Genomic DNA, 17406 nt, shown 5'->3' with positions numbered 1-17406 from the left:
GTGTGCTTGGTTTTGCCATTAGCCTGGAGGTAGCGGCAGGGTCGGCCAAGAGAGACTCTCTCCCCGGCGTCGGGTCTGCTGTGTAATGTTGCGTGACTGTGATGCTGTATTCAGAAAGAGTGTGTGTGCGTGTGTGTGTGCGATGAGCATAGCTCATCTCTGAGATCATCTTGATTGGGTTAAATTGTTATCATGCTGAGATTTAAGTCTTTAACCAAAGGTTAAAACACGCACTGCATGTGCAAGGCTCAACAATAAGAATGTCCTGGGGAGAGCTTTGAGAGTTTTGGGTCAGTTGACGGGACTGTCATTTGCCCTCCAGTTTAAAAAAATTAATAAATAAATAATACAAAATGTTTAATGCATGTATATACAAATGGAAAAAAAAGCAATTATAAATAATATTATTCATTTATTAATTATTAATTTTTTCCATGTAAAATGTTTTGTTTTTTTGTCACAATAAAAAAGTTGTTGCTTTGAGGCCATGGAAAATTATGACTCGGAAGGAAGAGTCTGAACTTCTGTCTCAAGTGGGCCAACAGAAAAAAAAAAACGTATTGTTGAGCCCTGCATTTGTGCTCATTAATACTGGGAAGGTTTTTGAAGTAGCATATATATGCAACATTTCCTGTATCCATCATTTCTGACCCTGTCGTATGCTACCCAGATACTATCCAGCTCTACGAACTCTGGAACAGTTGGAGGAGAGCTGTTTGCCTCAAGCGGGATCATATCGTTTCTGCACCATCATGGCAGAGAATATCCCACGCCTGCGCACGCACATCAGAGACGTCTCCATGTCTGACCTCAAAGACTTCCTGGAGAGCATCCGCAAGCATTCGGATAAGATCGGAGAGACTGCCATGAAACAGGTGTGTGTGCTTGTGTTTGAGAGAGCGCTCGTGTCTTAATGCCTGGAGGTGTATCTGAACTATTCTTTGACAGCTGCCTCATGTGCTCACCTCTGACCTGACGGTCACAGCTGGGTTTCAACGTGAGGTCTCCGAAGGAAGGACAAAGGCCTTGTTCTTCGGTAGTTTAATGTGCTTTTTCCCCATTTTTCCTTTCATCTTATCTCTGACCATCTAGTCATCTAGTCTGGAGGAAAGAGAGCTACCAATCTGTTCTGAATCAAAGATCATTTTAGGTCGCTTTTGTTTATGCCAGAGGAGTCTAGGAACACAGTGTATGGACGCTGCTTCAAGGACAGTGCACGGAGACACAGAGAAGACTCAGGGAACACATATGAGAGAAATTGAGTGGATTTTTCGTTGGAATGCAGAAAAGTCCTCTGCTTTCTTTTACAGTTATTAGACCAAGATGGGGTGAGGAGTGCATTAGAATATGAAACGCCAAGTAGACATTAAGATCTCCCAAGCACCATAAAAATCTGGCCTCACTTTTTTCTCTTTTCTCTTTGACATATTTTTCTTTGCTTTCTTACTTGTTCTTTTTCACAGAGGAATAAAACTGGTCATAATAGATGATACTGGATGAAAGCTCCATTGGAGGTGGTTTCTAAGGCAGGCATCACTATTGCACATACTTGCATGCCCATACATACTAAGTTTGGGGCTTTTCCGTATCAATAAGTATTCATATTTTCTTGCAACTCATCCTGCACCGTTTTTGCTAGAGTAAAAACACAGACTTACAATGGAGAGCATATCTTGGTACCATTATATTATTGTGCAGTTGGCCAATTTAAAATAAGACAAAACAAGCATTACAATTACATTACAAGCTCAAACAACTAAAATCTAGATATTTCTTTTTAATTTACTTCAACTATTGTTTTTCTTCAATGGAAGATCCAGGATTCCTACTGCCTAGAAACACCTGGATATATGAGGTAGCCTAATAAAAAATAAAAAAAGTTTAATAAAAAAAACAACATAATCTAGCAAATCACAAACAAAAGTCATGAGGCTTTTGAATGTTGTTAATGAACATTTTAAATATTGTACCCACCGCACATACAACATTCCTCATGGTACTACAGTACTGACGAGACTACCATTAAAAAAAAATGACATTGCCAGTATTTTGACTCTAGTATCCCAATGCTTCCATAGTACTGGTATACCGTTCAGCCCTAGTTGTTAGGACAGTAGTGATACTTGGAGTCAAAGTGGTTGAGAACCACTGTCATAGACACTTGGCCAGCAAGCAACCACCTAGAACATTCAACATCATTAAGGATAATTTTGCAGTCTTCACCATCACATTGTCTTCAGAACGTTCTCCACTCTTTTCAGATCTGTTGCTGCTACTAATTAAGAAACAGTGGAGAGCAAAAGTAGCCAAAAAGATGTCATGGAAGAGTTTAAATATTCCTCCTTGAGAAAGGCCAAAGCCACACGTGTGTGTGCATGTGATCATGTGTTATAACATATGTTTTCTTTTTACTGTGTGAAATTTTTTTAGTTACACCCCAACACTTTAAAGAACACAAATGTAGCGAAACTACTAAATGAACATTTTTCAGCAGTACGAATTTAGTCCAGCTTTCGAAAAGCATTGGTCTATTCTTATATGGTCTATTTTATAAATTTGATCTATTCTTCTTTTTGTTCAGGCAGTTTAAGTTAAATGATCCCAGAAATGGTTCACCTATTTGAGTCGCTTTGCAGAAGAGTGACATTTAGGCATTTTTAAAAATCGAAATATTGAGTTAAATGCTGCTGATGTTTCCAGCTAAATTCTATAAGTTAAAATGCATTTTATTTTTAAGAAGAATGCAATTTTATGATGCATTCTGTTCAAGCTGGAGGTCATAAACCCTCATTATTTTTTTGTGTGACAAGTATACACTTCAATATACTGGAAATGATTAATTATATAATAATGTAGTTTTATATTTAAAGACGGATATTGCTCCCTCAGCTTCAGTGTAATAATGTATTTGGCTGCTTTTTTGTTTCTGGGACTAGTTTTGTAATTTTACTTTTTCTCAAGAGGAGCTTTACTGTAATTTAATCACTTTCAGTTATGAGTAGCATGTAGCTTGGAAAGCTAGAGTTTCAAAGTTACTTCAATAACATTGGTTTTTGGAAAGTTAATTTAGTCTCTGACGATGTTGAAGAAGAGAAGTTGAACAATGAAACAATATGTGTATTCATTCAGGTAGGCAGGACTGAGGTAGATGTGTATTCTACCAGCAGGTTTTAATGCATTCGCTGTCTGACATGAGCAAATGCATGTGGACACCATGAGTTGTAATCAGAGATACCCGTTTGTTCGGTTGCTGGTCTGCTTCCAGTTGCCCCAGCCCAGCCTTTCGTTCCACTTTGTCCCTTTTTCCCCTCTCCTCATCAGCCTGTGCCCTTGTCCATAGTTTGAACAAACTGTTGGCTCCTGAAGCTCCGGAACTTGGTGAGTTTCCACCGGTCCAATCTAAATGATGGGACTGTTTGGTTTGAACTCTCTGCTGGTTTGCTTTCTGAGTCTGATCATCTGCTTTGTTTATCAAAGGGCATACACATCTATTAGTTTGTGTCCTTCCTTTAGTACAATGTGTTATCATTCATTGGATTATTTTTTATTTAATGAACAACATTGTTACTCATTGTTAACATTTATCCCTTTTCTATTTTGGTTTAAGTATTATTACAGAAGCTTTATTTTATTTTTTAGCATATTTCTGCATTTAAACACAGGATGTATATATAGTGATATCTCAATCACTCTCTTGTTCACTCATTTATATATCTCCTATATAGTGAATATATCACAGTGCACTACATAAGAATCCCTGTTTCTGTTAAGTGACGCAACGTTTCTGCTTTTGACACCCTGCACAGCCAATTCAGACATTTCATTTGACTTATCTGAGTGAAGTAAAATAGTTTCATGACCATGCAGAGCAGTATAATAGATTTAGAGGAGTTGTCTTGAAAAGGACTATACATATAATAACTGTATAATCTTGCCAATAATTATCTATATAAACATTCAAAATATATATTACAAAAAATTTACTGACCCCAAACTTTTGAACTGTAGTGTATGTAGTTTAGGTTCAAATGGGAAAAACACTGGTATTTGTTGCAACTCTTCCACTAGCCCACCTCTTGGGCCTCTAGGTGATTGGCGTTTGAGACCTCCTGGTTTTGTGGGCCATCTGTATTCAGTATTGGGATTTATTGAAGGGATTGTGGGAGTAGAAAAGAAGGGAATCACGTAACAGGGTGAAGGGTAGATTGCACAAGATGAAGTCAAATTGGGAACAATCAGTGAATATCCCTCTTTTTATCCGTACATTTCTACTGACCGTAACAAAACCCCATAGAGGGCCATGCAGATGCGCAAATAAGTTATTGTGCCATTTTAAACCATTAACATAAGCTGTAAGGATTAATCCCCGTGTGTAATATTGGTTGGATGTAAGGTGGATGAGATTGCCAAACAGATAATGAAACACACTGGCTCATGTGATTTTGGTTATGTGTTTTCTTGGGTGCCTGTCCTACCCTTCCAGTGGCCTCTGGCGAAGAACAGCAAATTGTACTGAACGGTGTTCAAACTCTTGAACCACACGATTTGCAGCATGCACAACCACCCAGGCAAATGCACACACACTTATGTCAACATCACCATGTGCTGTCCTAACCATGCGCGGCTGTTCGGGTTCAAAACGTGGTTAACTGCTTTTCCTCCCACCCTAGCGTCCTCTCATCTCCCATCATCTCCCATCACAAACTTCCATTTGACCCAGATTCTGTTCATGCTGATGCGATCCATGTCTGACCCGGTCTTGGCCACTGACTTCAGCTACTGCTTGAGTCTCTGAGATAAACCTTGATCTGGGGCACGGCTGGATCTGATCTTCAGCGACTCCCTTTTGGGAACACACTGTTTGAATGAATCAATCTTCCCTGGAGCCTGACTTCGTATCCCCAGGTTTATCTTGTAATAAAAGAGAGAAAGGAAGTGTGTTTTATAAGTTTTGGTGAAAACTAAAATGGAACCTCGAGTAAGCAATTCAATTTTTTTTGGGGGGTGGGGGTTGTGGGGTTTCATAAGGGAACTCATACTGTTGCTCAACACCACATACCAACACCTTCACATTGTCAGGTTTTGCATCACTTACTTTTTTCTTCAGAAAATGTCAACATCTTCCCCCTTATTTCTTGGCTTGTAAACCAACAAAAACACCTTTAATCTCATGTCAATTCTCCCTTTTTCCCCCAGCAGTCAATGCTCTCCATCATGTAGTTCCATTTGCATCCAGTAGGTGGCAGCAGAGGTCATCCCAGATTCTGCCTGCCTCCGCCGCTCCGTAACGTCTCCCGCAGAAGTGGAATGTTGGTGTAGAGTTAAACCAATATTCAAACTCCAGTAACCTTTGAACAAAGTGACCGTCCAGTCGGCACTTGCCAAAGCCTCACATTCCTCCTATTAAAGTTTGTTTTCTTGCATGTCTTTGAGTCCTGTAAGATTTGTCTTCTTGGCACGCGTTCATGTGCGTGTGTGTTTTGGCTGTAACCCGGCACGTGCTGATTAGAGCAAAGCTATGGAGTTGTTCCTCAAAAGTAAACCAAGTGAACGATAAATCAAGCTCTAATGTCACCTTGCACAAGCTTTCTGTTAACTCAGAGAATCAATCTGTAACACTCTCTTATTCTTGATTGCTGACACAGACGCTGGCTCCTGGTTCTGACCTGCGACTTCTCCTCGCTAGCAGATGTGACTGCTCTGCTTACATGTTGGCACCCGTTGTGGCCTTTTTGCAGCTTCAGTAGTGGTTTCTGCTGTTAAATACAGAAGGGTGTCGTCGCTCTTTCTACTTTTTTGTGGGTTTCTGTTCCAGTGGTTTTGTGGTTGAGTGACGTTGGAGACATTCTGACTGTAGAAGCTGGAGAAGAATAGATCAGTTGCTCTTTGCTGACTGATGAAGAACAGAGCGCCTTTTCCTCCCATCATTTATATTTTTCTTCTGTTCAGGGATTTTGCTTTTTCTCTTTTGAACCTGTATTTGCCCACTTCTTTTTTTAATCATTTGGTCATTTTTACCCGTCCATCTCTGCATATTATGGTCACATTGTTAATTTTGTGTGGAGAAATACTTGAAGTTTCCACATTCTTTAGGCTGACGTCACAAGACAGATGGCATCACTACCACCGCCAAATACCTTTGGGCAATAAATCGGTTGTTTCAGGGTAAGACCCTCAACCTCAAGTGGATCCACTTCCCTTTCCACAGCAGAGATGGCTTCTCTTGAGCTTTGGATGTCTCTCATTCCCTCCTCCCCACTCCATTCTTCCATCCCCGACTCCAGAGGAGCGAGTAAGCGCACGAGCGAACCGCTAATAACAGAAGGCTATTTGTCTAGGGGCTCTGTGATCCAGACTTGCAGACTGGTTCCTATTCCACTGGAAATTAGGCCCAGTCTCTGTGAGCCTGTGATTGTTTTAATTCCACTAACAAATTATCTGAAAATAAATATATTGGGAGATCCAGTGCTGTAATAATGGCTCCATTGTAAGCTGTCGAGCACAGAGAGTCTGTGTATGTTGAGTATAGAGAAGTGGTTAGTCAAAGATTATGTTATAGACCTCAAGCTTGAATTTTATTCTTCCTTTTCTTTTCAGAATCAGAATCAGAATCAGAAAGAGCTTTATTGCCAAGTGTTTTGAACCCTTTTGTTGCCCTTTTGTTATGTCAGTCACTTCTATTTCTTAGCCCAATTTTTAGCTCGAAGTTTTGTTCCATTTTACTCCTTTTTGTATATTTTCTCTGAAGGAGCATGTTTATACAATGACATGACAAATGTTTCCAACATCTTCCGAATGACTCTTAAAATATTTGCTTCATTGTCTTCTGCTTTTTATTTTAGGGAGAGGTTGGTTATATCTAGTTATTTGGAAATCATCACCTTTTGCCAAACATCATTATTTGACACAGTCAATCATATGAATGTTAAAAATTCTGTTCACTATCAGTAAATTATGCAAATGTATATGATTGAACATTTAACAAAGCTGCAGTGTTCAGGGAAACCTGTTGAAAATAATCTTTATTTTAGCAGTCTAGGCTCCTTAAAGGAAGGGTAGGCAATTTCGGAGAGGCTAGCAATAGCAAGCTAGCTTTGAAAGCATTAGATCCCACCATCCCTTCAGAGCGTCTCCCCAAAGCCACGCCTCCTGCTAAACACATAAACGCATACAGCCAGAGCAGAGTCGGCAAAGCGTCTCTAAAGCACATAACATTACAATAATAATGAACGTAAACAACTTACAGAGATCTGACTTGTAACACCTGACAGATGCAGATTCAATTTGGCGTTGATAGTGTTGACATTGAAAGGCATAAATCTGATATATATATATATATATATATATCATCACCACATTTTTCAACGATTCTCAGACGACTTCAGTCAAATTAAAATCAGATGAATCAGTCTCTCTAAATCCCTAATTTCTGCGAGTCTACTCTGCTCTGATTGGCCAGACAGCCAAGTCTGTTGGTCTACTGCTTACAGCACATGTCGGAAAACAAAACGCCCATTACCATCATTGAATTCCAACTCTGGAGGCTTCCTAAAGCTTAGAGATTGTCTTTACAATGTGTACAGTAATGATGGCGTCGATTTTTACCATATCTATTCGAGTCCAATGGTGAAACATTGGAATAACTAGTTATTCACCCAAACCTCCATCGCAATGACGACTTGATCAGGACGTTTCTCAGTGATACGCTACTCAGTTTGTCGTTCATCATGAGATGTTGCAACTGTAATTCCTCACCATCAGCATTAAAAAGTGTATGTCCATCAACAACAAACTGATGTGTATATTTCTAATTTATTGCGGTGCACATGCGGGAACTGTATCATTAACTGTATCATAACAGCACATACGTTAGCCGAGCACTAACGTGAATGAGAATTTGCTTTCGCAGAGCAGATAACGGCGTCTTATCGACATGTACACAAGTTACAGCGTTTGAGGGCTAGTCAAGTTGTTCGCGGGTGGACAATGTAGAAAATAGGTGGGCATTAGGCAAATATGTTACCCAGTGACGTGTAGCTGTAACAGAAGTGGAATTCGAATTCCTGACGAATCGTTTAGCCGGTTCAGAGTCGATTCTTTCTTTTGAGAGACAATAACTTTATTTATCGGACACCTTCGGCTTCACAACTTTGCAGAATGTTTACTTTCACAGACAGCTACATTACACACTGCATGAAAGGTCATATTTGAAAAAGCATAGGGCATCGAAGAAAAAGGTACCAGTACTGTGTATGTTTTTTCATGGTCTGTACAGCCCTGAAACAAATGATACATCTAAATAAAAAGACAGCCGTACAATATAAAACTACTGATGTATAGATATTTTTTATAAGTATAAAATTCAATCTGTTTGAGGTAGAGATGCACCAGAATTACTTCTTTTTTTTTTTTTACAGAAACTGATATTAAAGTTTTCGTTAAGCTGAAAACAAAAATAAACAATGAATGCTTGATTGATTAAACTATATTGTCCACTAATGTGGAAATTTGTCATTGACTCTGACTCATATACAAACAATGTATAACAACATTAATTTAAAATACAGTAAAAACAGTAAAAATTACAGTACATAAAATAACGATTGCAAAATAATCAAACAAAATGTTGTTTGAGATTGTAGAGAGATTTTCATCATTTGCAATGATTCATGGGAGTAGGAGTTCGTAGCTGATTGAAACTGAAGTTCTATAGAAGCATATGTCATCACTTAACAATTTCCAAGCTCATGCTAAGTGGATGGGATTTTTACTTCTATTGCAACCTATTCACAATTACAAATATTTCTGAAGGGAATACGTGCTGTACAACAAACTGCATAACTTTTTAACAACTAAAGATATTTTCAAAAGGAATAATCTTTTTCCTCTCTTATTTGGCATGTTCCTTTACTGCATTAACAAAGTCACATTCTAGTTTAAATCCTGAAATTGCAGCTGTGGCTAACTACTATGTCTTTCACTGTGAAATTCAAAAGTTCTTAATAATGGAGCACTTCATGGGGCCACTGAAGGAAAGGAATTTTTGCAGTGTTTGTTTCTTTCTTTTTGTTTGCCATCCAGTACCCCATCACTCTGACGCGAATGCCTCTACTTAAGATGAGAAGACCAAACTGAACAAGTGGGACATAACAGCCAATGAAGCACAATAGACAACACACTACTGTAACATACTGCATCCGATAAACCCTCGCTATGACGCACATGCCTCTACTAGAGGTTAGAAGAGGACTAGAACTTCAGACATGTCTAAAGAAAAAAGTGGAGCACAATACATTGACAATGCTCAATATTTACATAGTCCAATTAGTGCATTTAGACATTCTCATTCTCAGAGAAGAATTATTAGGATAAAGTGTTGGCTTGAATCCTTTTTGTGAAAACATTAAGCAGCCACAACATCCACTTTGCATCCTATTGTCACTATTTGCTTTCAATTATTTTGCCCTTATGGTGTTGAAGTTTTCTCTCAATTACCTTTTTTGTCTGCTGTAAGAGACTGGGTTGAAATGTTCACAACATTTCCTGTAATGAAGTCCTTTAAATCTGATGCTCTTCATGGGAAGGAATTCTTGAGTTGCAAAGGTCTCTTCATGTGCCACCATCCGATATACCCTCGCTATGACGCACATGACTAAAGAGCTCAATCTTTGCGTAGTCCAATAAGCTCATTTGGACCTTCTCATTCTCAGAGAAGAATAATAAGAATAAACTGTGTTGTCTTGAAACCTTTTTGTGGAACCACCAGGAAGCCCACAACATCCCCTTTGTATCCTATTGTCGCTGCTTGGTTTCTGTTCTCTTGTCCTAATGGCGTTTTGGAGTTATGGAGTTTTCTTTTTTTCAATAAAGAGGCAGTTTTTTTTGTTGTCTGCTTCAAGAGCCCTCCATGCCCGAATCTTGCTCCCCACTAAATAACTTGAGAGGTCTGTAAGGAGAAGGTTGTGTGCGCATTGAACTTAGTCTTGACGTCAGACGCTGTTAGTTAAAGAATGGTGTTCTATTGAGGAAATCTCATCTGAACTCTCACGTTTTGCTTATGGGAAATCCTTTCACAGGTGCCTTTCCCTTTGTTTGCACTAATGGGTAAAGACGTACTTTGTCAACATGTAGAACAGTATCGCTATTGAGTTAGAATGTCACATGGAAAATGATTGACATAAGTTCAGTCTTTGTTCTTTCTTGGTATCGTGGGGTACTAAAATACTAATAAAGTAGCTTTAGTATTGTCATGAGAAAAAAAACTTTCTTTGTAATTTAAAATGTATTCAAATTTCATTTGGATTCTTGTAAAAAACACACAAATGTAATCTATCTATCAATCAATATTTTTTTGTGCAAAAATAAATAAATAATTCAACAAAAAAAATTAAAGTCCTACCATATGTTCCTCTTCATATGTTGCTGTGTTTGTTTTCCAGGCACAGGTGCAGATCGCTCGTGACAATGCCGTGACATCACAACAGCGGTCAGCGAGTGGACGGAGGATACGGAAGGAAGCACGCTCAGGCACAGAGGTGGACAGAACTGAAAGCAACCCCTTCACAGAACAGGATTCTGGGATATTGGATGTGGAGTATGAAGAGGAGGGCGAGGTGAGAGAGGAAAGATTCACCTCAGCAGTTAAGCAGGCTCCTTTTGTGCACAGGCACTCTATGAAACCAGAAAAAAAAGAGAATTCTTCATTCAAATGTGACTTTGGGTATTATTCTCTGTTCTTGCTCTTTTTTCCTTCTGTGTCAGTCCTTCATTTGGGTGGGAATCATAATGAATGTAACGATTCTGGGTCTGATTCTTATTAGTGATTCCGCGAACAATTCTTTTAATATGTTTGAGATGGATTTAAATTATTTATTTATTTTTAAATCAAAAATGTTTCTACACTCATTCAAATAAACAACCAGCCACAAAACACAGTAATGGCTCTTGGTTCATTCAATTAAACAAGTCGAAATCACTCAGTAAGTGAGTCAGGTTAATTCAGTAACCACTCCAACTGATTCAACCTTTGTATGAATAACTTAGATCTGGAAAACAGTCACAGTTTTTTAGTACAGTGTTCTATCTACATTAGCCAAAAATCTAAAGTCAGCATTTAGTTAAAAAAAAATATTTTAATGGAATCTCTGAATATTGACTCTAAATCCTAGTTTCTCTGTCTCTGTTTTCATCCCTCTCCATCAGTCCCTTTCTCCTGTACTTTAATATCCCTATGGACTTGCTGTTGGGCTGCCTGCCCAGTCCAGGATCCCCTCCCTTTCTTAATGGAGCGTCTCAGCTCTGCAGTCGTTTAGTGTCATTAGGCCTGCCCTGCTCCTCTGAGGCAGCAATGTGAGACGTGTGGAGCATGCAAGACGTGCTCCCCAGCTGTTGCTACCACCGGCACGGAGCGAAAGGATGATCCTCGCTTATGTCCTTAGAGACAAATTAAAATGACACAATCAAGACAGTCAGTGTTCGTTGTGTAGTTCACGTTGATTTTATTTTGTGCTCAGATAAGCGTGTGTGACTTCTTGTTTTGGTGTTTTCACTTGCTCAAACTGAAGCAACACAAGATTGACACTTTGACACAAGATTGATGGACTTTTGTTTTCCGTTTGCGTTATGCTAAGCAGACACTTTCATATCAAAGCAACTAACAAAAAGTTACTTGCTAAATGAACGTTAATGTAATTGTTGACTAAAGTTATCATCTTTACCTAATGTCTTACCCAATTCCATGATGGTGCAACATTGTTAACTATACTATTTTGATATCAGTTTGATCAACATAAACATTTCCACAATAGTTCCATAAGTGAATGTTTTACCTTCAACTGACCCTGGTAAGGTTAATGCTTTTTGCCCTCTTGTTTGACCTTTCCCCCTTCCCTTCCATCCAAGCTTCAATCAGCCTGTGCGTCATCATGTTTTCCTCTTCTGGCTCCTGTTTGAGAAGCACTGCTTGTGCCAGGCTTTAATCTGCTTGAATCTCTGTGCTCAGGGGCTTCCTGAGAAACGGTTGTATCCAAAGATGCAGATCAGTGCCCGTTTAATGACCCCATGCCACCTGAGCGATGTCCCCTTGCGCCCCTTCGTCCTGTCTGTAAACTGTTTGTAGGGGAGTATGTTGGTGTGAACACGCCATCCTTGAACCGGGCAGACATTTCCAGCACTGTCCCAGTGGGTGCATCAAGACTGAATTGTTTTTTCCACATTCTCTGGTTTAATTGTTGGTGGTGCCATGAAGTAGTCGCGTTTGAGTGTCCCTGGTTGCTATTTTGCGGGCACCAGATCAAAGCTGGTATTGTTCAGTTGGCCATTTGTTTGGGTTACTTTTGGAAAAAGAGTCTTTCCTATACTGGTAAGGTCAAGGGTGGCTCAAGTCAAAGGGAAATAAAGAGAATGTGATAAGTTAAAAGTGGTAAAACTACATTCATTTTACACTACATTCTACACTACATGACCTTTGAAAATCTAAATAAATTCTAGTTGAAAAATACCTTTTAATGTTGTTTTCCCTTATTGACTTCCAGCTTTAGTGCTGGTTATTTGTATAGGATACTATGTGTCTCTCACTGACTCACTGACTGTATTTTTTTCAGATTCCTGGTGCGCAGGACTTGGTGGACTTCTCTCCTGTGTATCGCTGTTTACACATCTACACTGTATTGGTAAGTATTTCTAATTTGAATTCTGTTTTATTTCAGGTTTGACTGAAAACAATCTCTATGCTGGCCCTCACGCTTACATATAACCCTCACTTTGTTCCCCAAGGCCTTTTGTTGCAGTGTTATTCTTAGGTAGAGAATGTCTTGTGTGTTTTCAGCATATGTTCCTGAAAATGTGGATGTGTATTTTAGTGTGTGTATGAGAGGTTGGTCATTTAAAATTTCATGTGTTATGTTACCGTTTTATGAGTGAGCGTTCTACACTACCGTTCAAAAGTTTGGGGTCAGTATGAATTTATTTGGAAAGAAATTATTACTTTTATTCAGCGAGGATGCATTAATTTCATCAAAAGTGACAGTAAATACTTCTAAATTGTTACAAAAAAATCTTTGAACTTTCTGTTCATCTAATAACCCTTAAAACCATGTATCACGTTTTCCATGTTAACTGTTTTCAATGTTGTTGATTATAATAAGAAATGTTTCTTGAGCACAAAGTCAGCATATTAGACTGACATTTTAAACTATATTACAATAGAAAACAGTAATTTTAAATTGTAGCACTAGTAATATTTTACAATATTACAGTTTTACTGTATTTTTGTTCAAATCAGTGCAGCCTTAGTAGGCATAAGAGGCTTCCTTTTAAAAGCATTAAAAAATATTACTGACCCCAAACTTTTGAATGATAGTAAATGTATAAATATTTTTTATTTGATGTATAGCTGCATGATTAAGTGAAATAAAGTTGAAATCCCAATGGGGAATATCTTCATATTAGATGTTTATAATATCACAAAATCGCAGTATTTGACAAAATAATCACAATAAGATTTTTCTGTTAATCCGTGCTGGCTGGTCATTTTAAATCTAAGCGGCTAGCACCAGTTGTTTGTCAATGACTTTGCTGAAATTTGCCAGTGGAAACTGCTCCATAGTTTACCAGCAAGTTCTCCACCCAAAAGTACCCTGGAATGTTCCCTGCACAAACAAATGTTTCATTTGACGCAGTCACAAGTAATGAAAAATGCATCAGTGTTAATTTATTAACTATTAACTTGCTAGACACACACATTTGTGGAGTCAAGAGTCTTTAAACTATTTTCTTGTGGTATGCTTCAAAATGCGACCAAGAATTTGGTGTAGGTCTACATGATTGGGTGGGTACGTCTGGTTTTTTTTACACAAGGGCGCACGTGTTTGTTTTCGGAGTGTACGTGCTGACAGCTCCTCATGAAGACTCTTGAATTGTTTGAGTTGGAATGTCACTTTTATGACCCTTCGGCCTGTAAATTTCATGTGCGAGCAGATGGACTGTCATTACTACAATAGTCTTTGTAATGGAAGCTGGTGAGAATGGCATGTGGGGGATCGGGGTAGAGAGGAAGCCTTTAGAGTTCATGTCTTGCCCTTTTTTTGACCAGTCCAAAGCTGCTCTGGAAACCCGGTCTAGGAGCCGTCTGAGGACGCAGAGGAAAGGGAGGAAAAGTAAAGGACCAGAGTTGTTTGAAAGTGACCAGGGAGTCATAGAAGGGAGACACACACACACTGTTTTGAGGTTATAGGAAAAAAGCAAACAAATGAGAAAAGAGCCCCGATAAGTGAGTCGATGTGTTTCTTTTTAAGAAGGAATGTTCGAGTTTTTCCTTTCCCTGGTGACCCTTGAGTCACCTCAGACCCTGGGAAATCACAATGCTTATTTATACAAAAACAATCAGAATTGCACTTTATATGTCCCTGAAGAACTTTTTTGTTCAAACGGTGAGCACAAACTCATGAACGCCTGTTTCAGTGCGCCTATGGCAGATACTTCCCATTCACTGTATATTCAGTGGCCTGAACGCCCCCATAGGAAGGAAGTTGTTGAGACTGTTGTATGTTTATATGGCGATTGGCCTTAGTGTGACATCACTCCAGATAATCTAAACAAACATCATGTAAACACCGCTACACGCTACTGTAAAGAGTGAGAGGCACAGAGAGACACTTGTGGAAGGGAGGGAAACAAGTAAAATATAGAATTTGTTCATGACCGTGGTCCTGTAGATGTACAATGGCGCTTTTTTGGTCTTTCTCTGACTCCTGAGCTGGCTGCACTCCAGATGGCAGGAGGCGCTGAGGGGGTTCACCTGGGTTTCTTTCATACCAAGGGGTCGTGACCCGGCCACGGTGTCCCTTGGCTTTTTATTTTTTGCATGTGTGTGTGACAGTATGACTGTGAGGCCTGGAACTATAAGTGTGGAGCTGCTGCGGAGGAACAGGAAGTTGAACTCTGGTTGGAAATTCAAGCCGAGGGATGGAAAGAATAAGGATGGCGAAAGAGAACAGGACAAGAGAGAGGTCAAAGTGCCCATTGGAGGGTACAGCCTGTTCTTTTGTCAAGTTTGGCTGAAAAACTTAAATAGAAGACAATGTGTTTTAAGTTTTTCTTCACACTGCAATCAAACAATTGACATTTTTATGAATCTGAAGATAATACAGTTCAAATGGACAGAGGAAAAAGATTATCCCTCTGGAGTGGTGGAATTAAAAGAACAGTGGACTGCAATAGAATAGAAGGCAGAGAAAAGAGGAAGTGTGATATTTATGTTTAGTTGTTGAAAGTGTGACCTCTCTGCCTCAAGGTCTTACACTTACCATAACCTCTTATTGTTTTTACATTGCCAAGAACACAGCCAAAATGAAATGGCATTTTTCTTTTCAACTCGTATGACCTCAAGTGCAGACATTTAATGATGTCAGAAATCCGAGGCTGGTGGGGATTTCCTGGGGTCACTTTGTACTCTTACCTCTGTTTGCTCCTGTAGAACTGTAGTGTAAAACGGTCATAGATCTATTCTATTCTATTCTATTCTATTCTATTCTATTCTATTCTATTCTATTCTATTCTATTCTATTCTATTCTATTCTATTCCAGCTCAAACTCCTCCTCTTTGCTCCTGATGGAACTCTGAACAGTCATAGATCTATTCTATTCTATTCTATTCTATTCTATTCTATTCTATTCTATTCTATTCTATTCTATTCCAGCTCAAACTCCTCCTCTTTGCTCCTGATGGAACTCTGAACAGTCATAGATCTATTCTATTCTATTCTATTCTATTCTATTCTATTCTATTCTATTCTATTCTATTCTATTCCAGCTCAAACTCCTCCTCTTTGCTCCTGGTGGAACTCTGAACAGTGTCTCAATTCTCTGACAGTTCTGGTCTGTGTTCAGATCAGTAAAAACAGAGACTGGTTGTGATGGGCCAACTGCAGCAGGAAACCCTTGAGAAGGAGATGTTGGCACTGTTCTCCTTTGATTTTGACTGTTTAGGTTAAGGAACACCTATATGAGATGGAGCATTTGGACTTGATTAACTGAGTTTAGACTGTAGTTGGTAGACCTGCTCTTCTCAGTCTAGTAACCGCACAAAAGTTTGTATAGCCAACAGGATGGACACACTCAGTTAAATTCCTTTCACACAGAACACAGCATCCTTCTCTTACATCCCTTTTGCTCTTTCTCCAAAATTTATTTTTAAGTATTCTGAGGTAATATACACCCTGCTCCAAAGAGTCTGTGTCATCAATGACCGTATATTGTGCAGGAGTCATTTTGCAATACTTCGGACTGTTCAGTTTTGGGGAAGCTACTTTGAAGCTGCAGCTGCTCATAATTTAAAGCGAGTGGCTATGAATCATTGAATCCATTTTTTTTTTTTTTTATAAGTTGATGAATGAACCATCTTGAATCAGAAATGAATCAGACTTCCCAACACTTTTTGTGAGAGAGAAGGTTTGTATGCGTGTGTGTGTGTGTTGTTGCACTCAGTGTTGAACAAGTTACTTTCTTATACTTTCTTTTTGTGTTTCTCACTGAATTGTTCAAACTTCTGTCTTTCATTGCACTCTGAAGGCCTTTGTGGTCAAAGCAAAGTATCTGTTTGATCCCTGTTGTTATTAAAGGTTTCAGGTTGTTCTGAAGTAATTAGAAATTTGTATAATGCTTTTTCCATTTCTGTGCCCACTGTTTTCTCTTCCAATTCTTATTTCTCAAACCTTATTCTTCCTCTCACATCATTACATCTGGGTGGTCTTGGTGGCGTAGCCTAGTTGTAAACTATTTGGGCTTGGTAACCGAATGATTGCAAGTTCAAACCCTCAAGGGTCTCAGTATCACTAGTGTGCCCTTAGTCAAGACTCTGGCATAATAAGTATGCTGTAAATCGCTGTAGAGTAAATAAGTAAAAATATCCAGTTAAATCAGAAATTCACTGTAAAAAGCACAGTGACAATGTTTCCATTATTACCGCATATTTTGTAACTATATATTTCATTAAGTGACATAATATACCAATCTACTTGAAGTACCAAATTCTGCGTTGTACTTTAAAATGTACTAATAACCACCATAATAATACAAGTGGTAAAATAGAACGCTGCATTATGAGTCAGTCTTCATCGTAAGTGATCTGTCTATAAAACATGCATAGACGGTGCACAGGATCATAGACACGAAGACAAAACACCATCAAGGTAACATGCATGACACTAAAAAAATGCATTAAACATGTACTAAATTACAGAAAAATATATCACAAAACACCCTAATGCACATTACTTATAAAAAAGAAGAAGAAACAAAATTATTCATATATAGTCATGTCATGTGTCACACAGGGACTTCTTGGAATTTACTTTGAATTTTTTTCACTGTATTAATGCGATTAATTAATGCGATAGTGCATAGTAT

At 38.7% G+C, this 17406-nt stretch overlaps 1 protein-coding gene across 2 annotated transcripts in view; it reads left to right on the top strand.

Annotated features, from left to right (window-relative positions):
- The window catches only part of exoc6b (exocyst complex component 6B), a 98844-nt gene that overhangs the window by 22282 nt on the left and 59156 nt on the right, over window positions 1-17406 (top strand). For both annotated transcript variants that reach the window (XM_082158843.1, XM_082158842.1), the window contains exons 6-8: window positions 671-875; window positions 10440-10613; window positions 12603-12671. In XM_082158843.1, coding sequence (XP_082014969.1) covers window positions 671-875; window positions 10440-10613; window positions 12603-12671 — 448 coding nt within the window. The remainder of the gene's footprint in view (window positions 1-670; window positions 876-10439; window positions 10614-12602; window positions 12672-17406) is intronic.

This window comes from Leuciscus leuciscus (assembly GCF_965113295.1).
Source record: "Leuciscus leuciscus genome assembly, chromosome: 2".
In the NCBI taxonomy this organism is placed as follows: Eukaryota; Metazoa; Chordata; class Actinopteri; order Cypriniformes; family Leuciscidae; genus Leuciscus; species Leuciscus leuciscus.
This window is presented reverse-complemented; position numbering and strand designations above follow the sequence as displayed.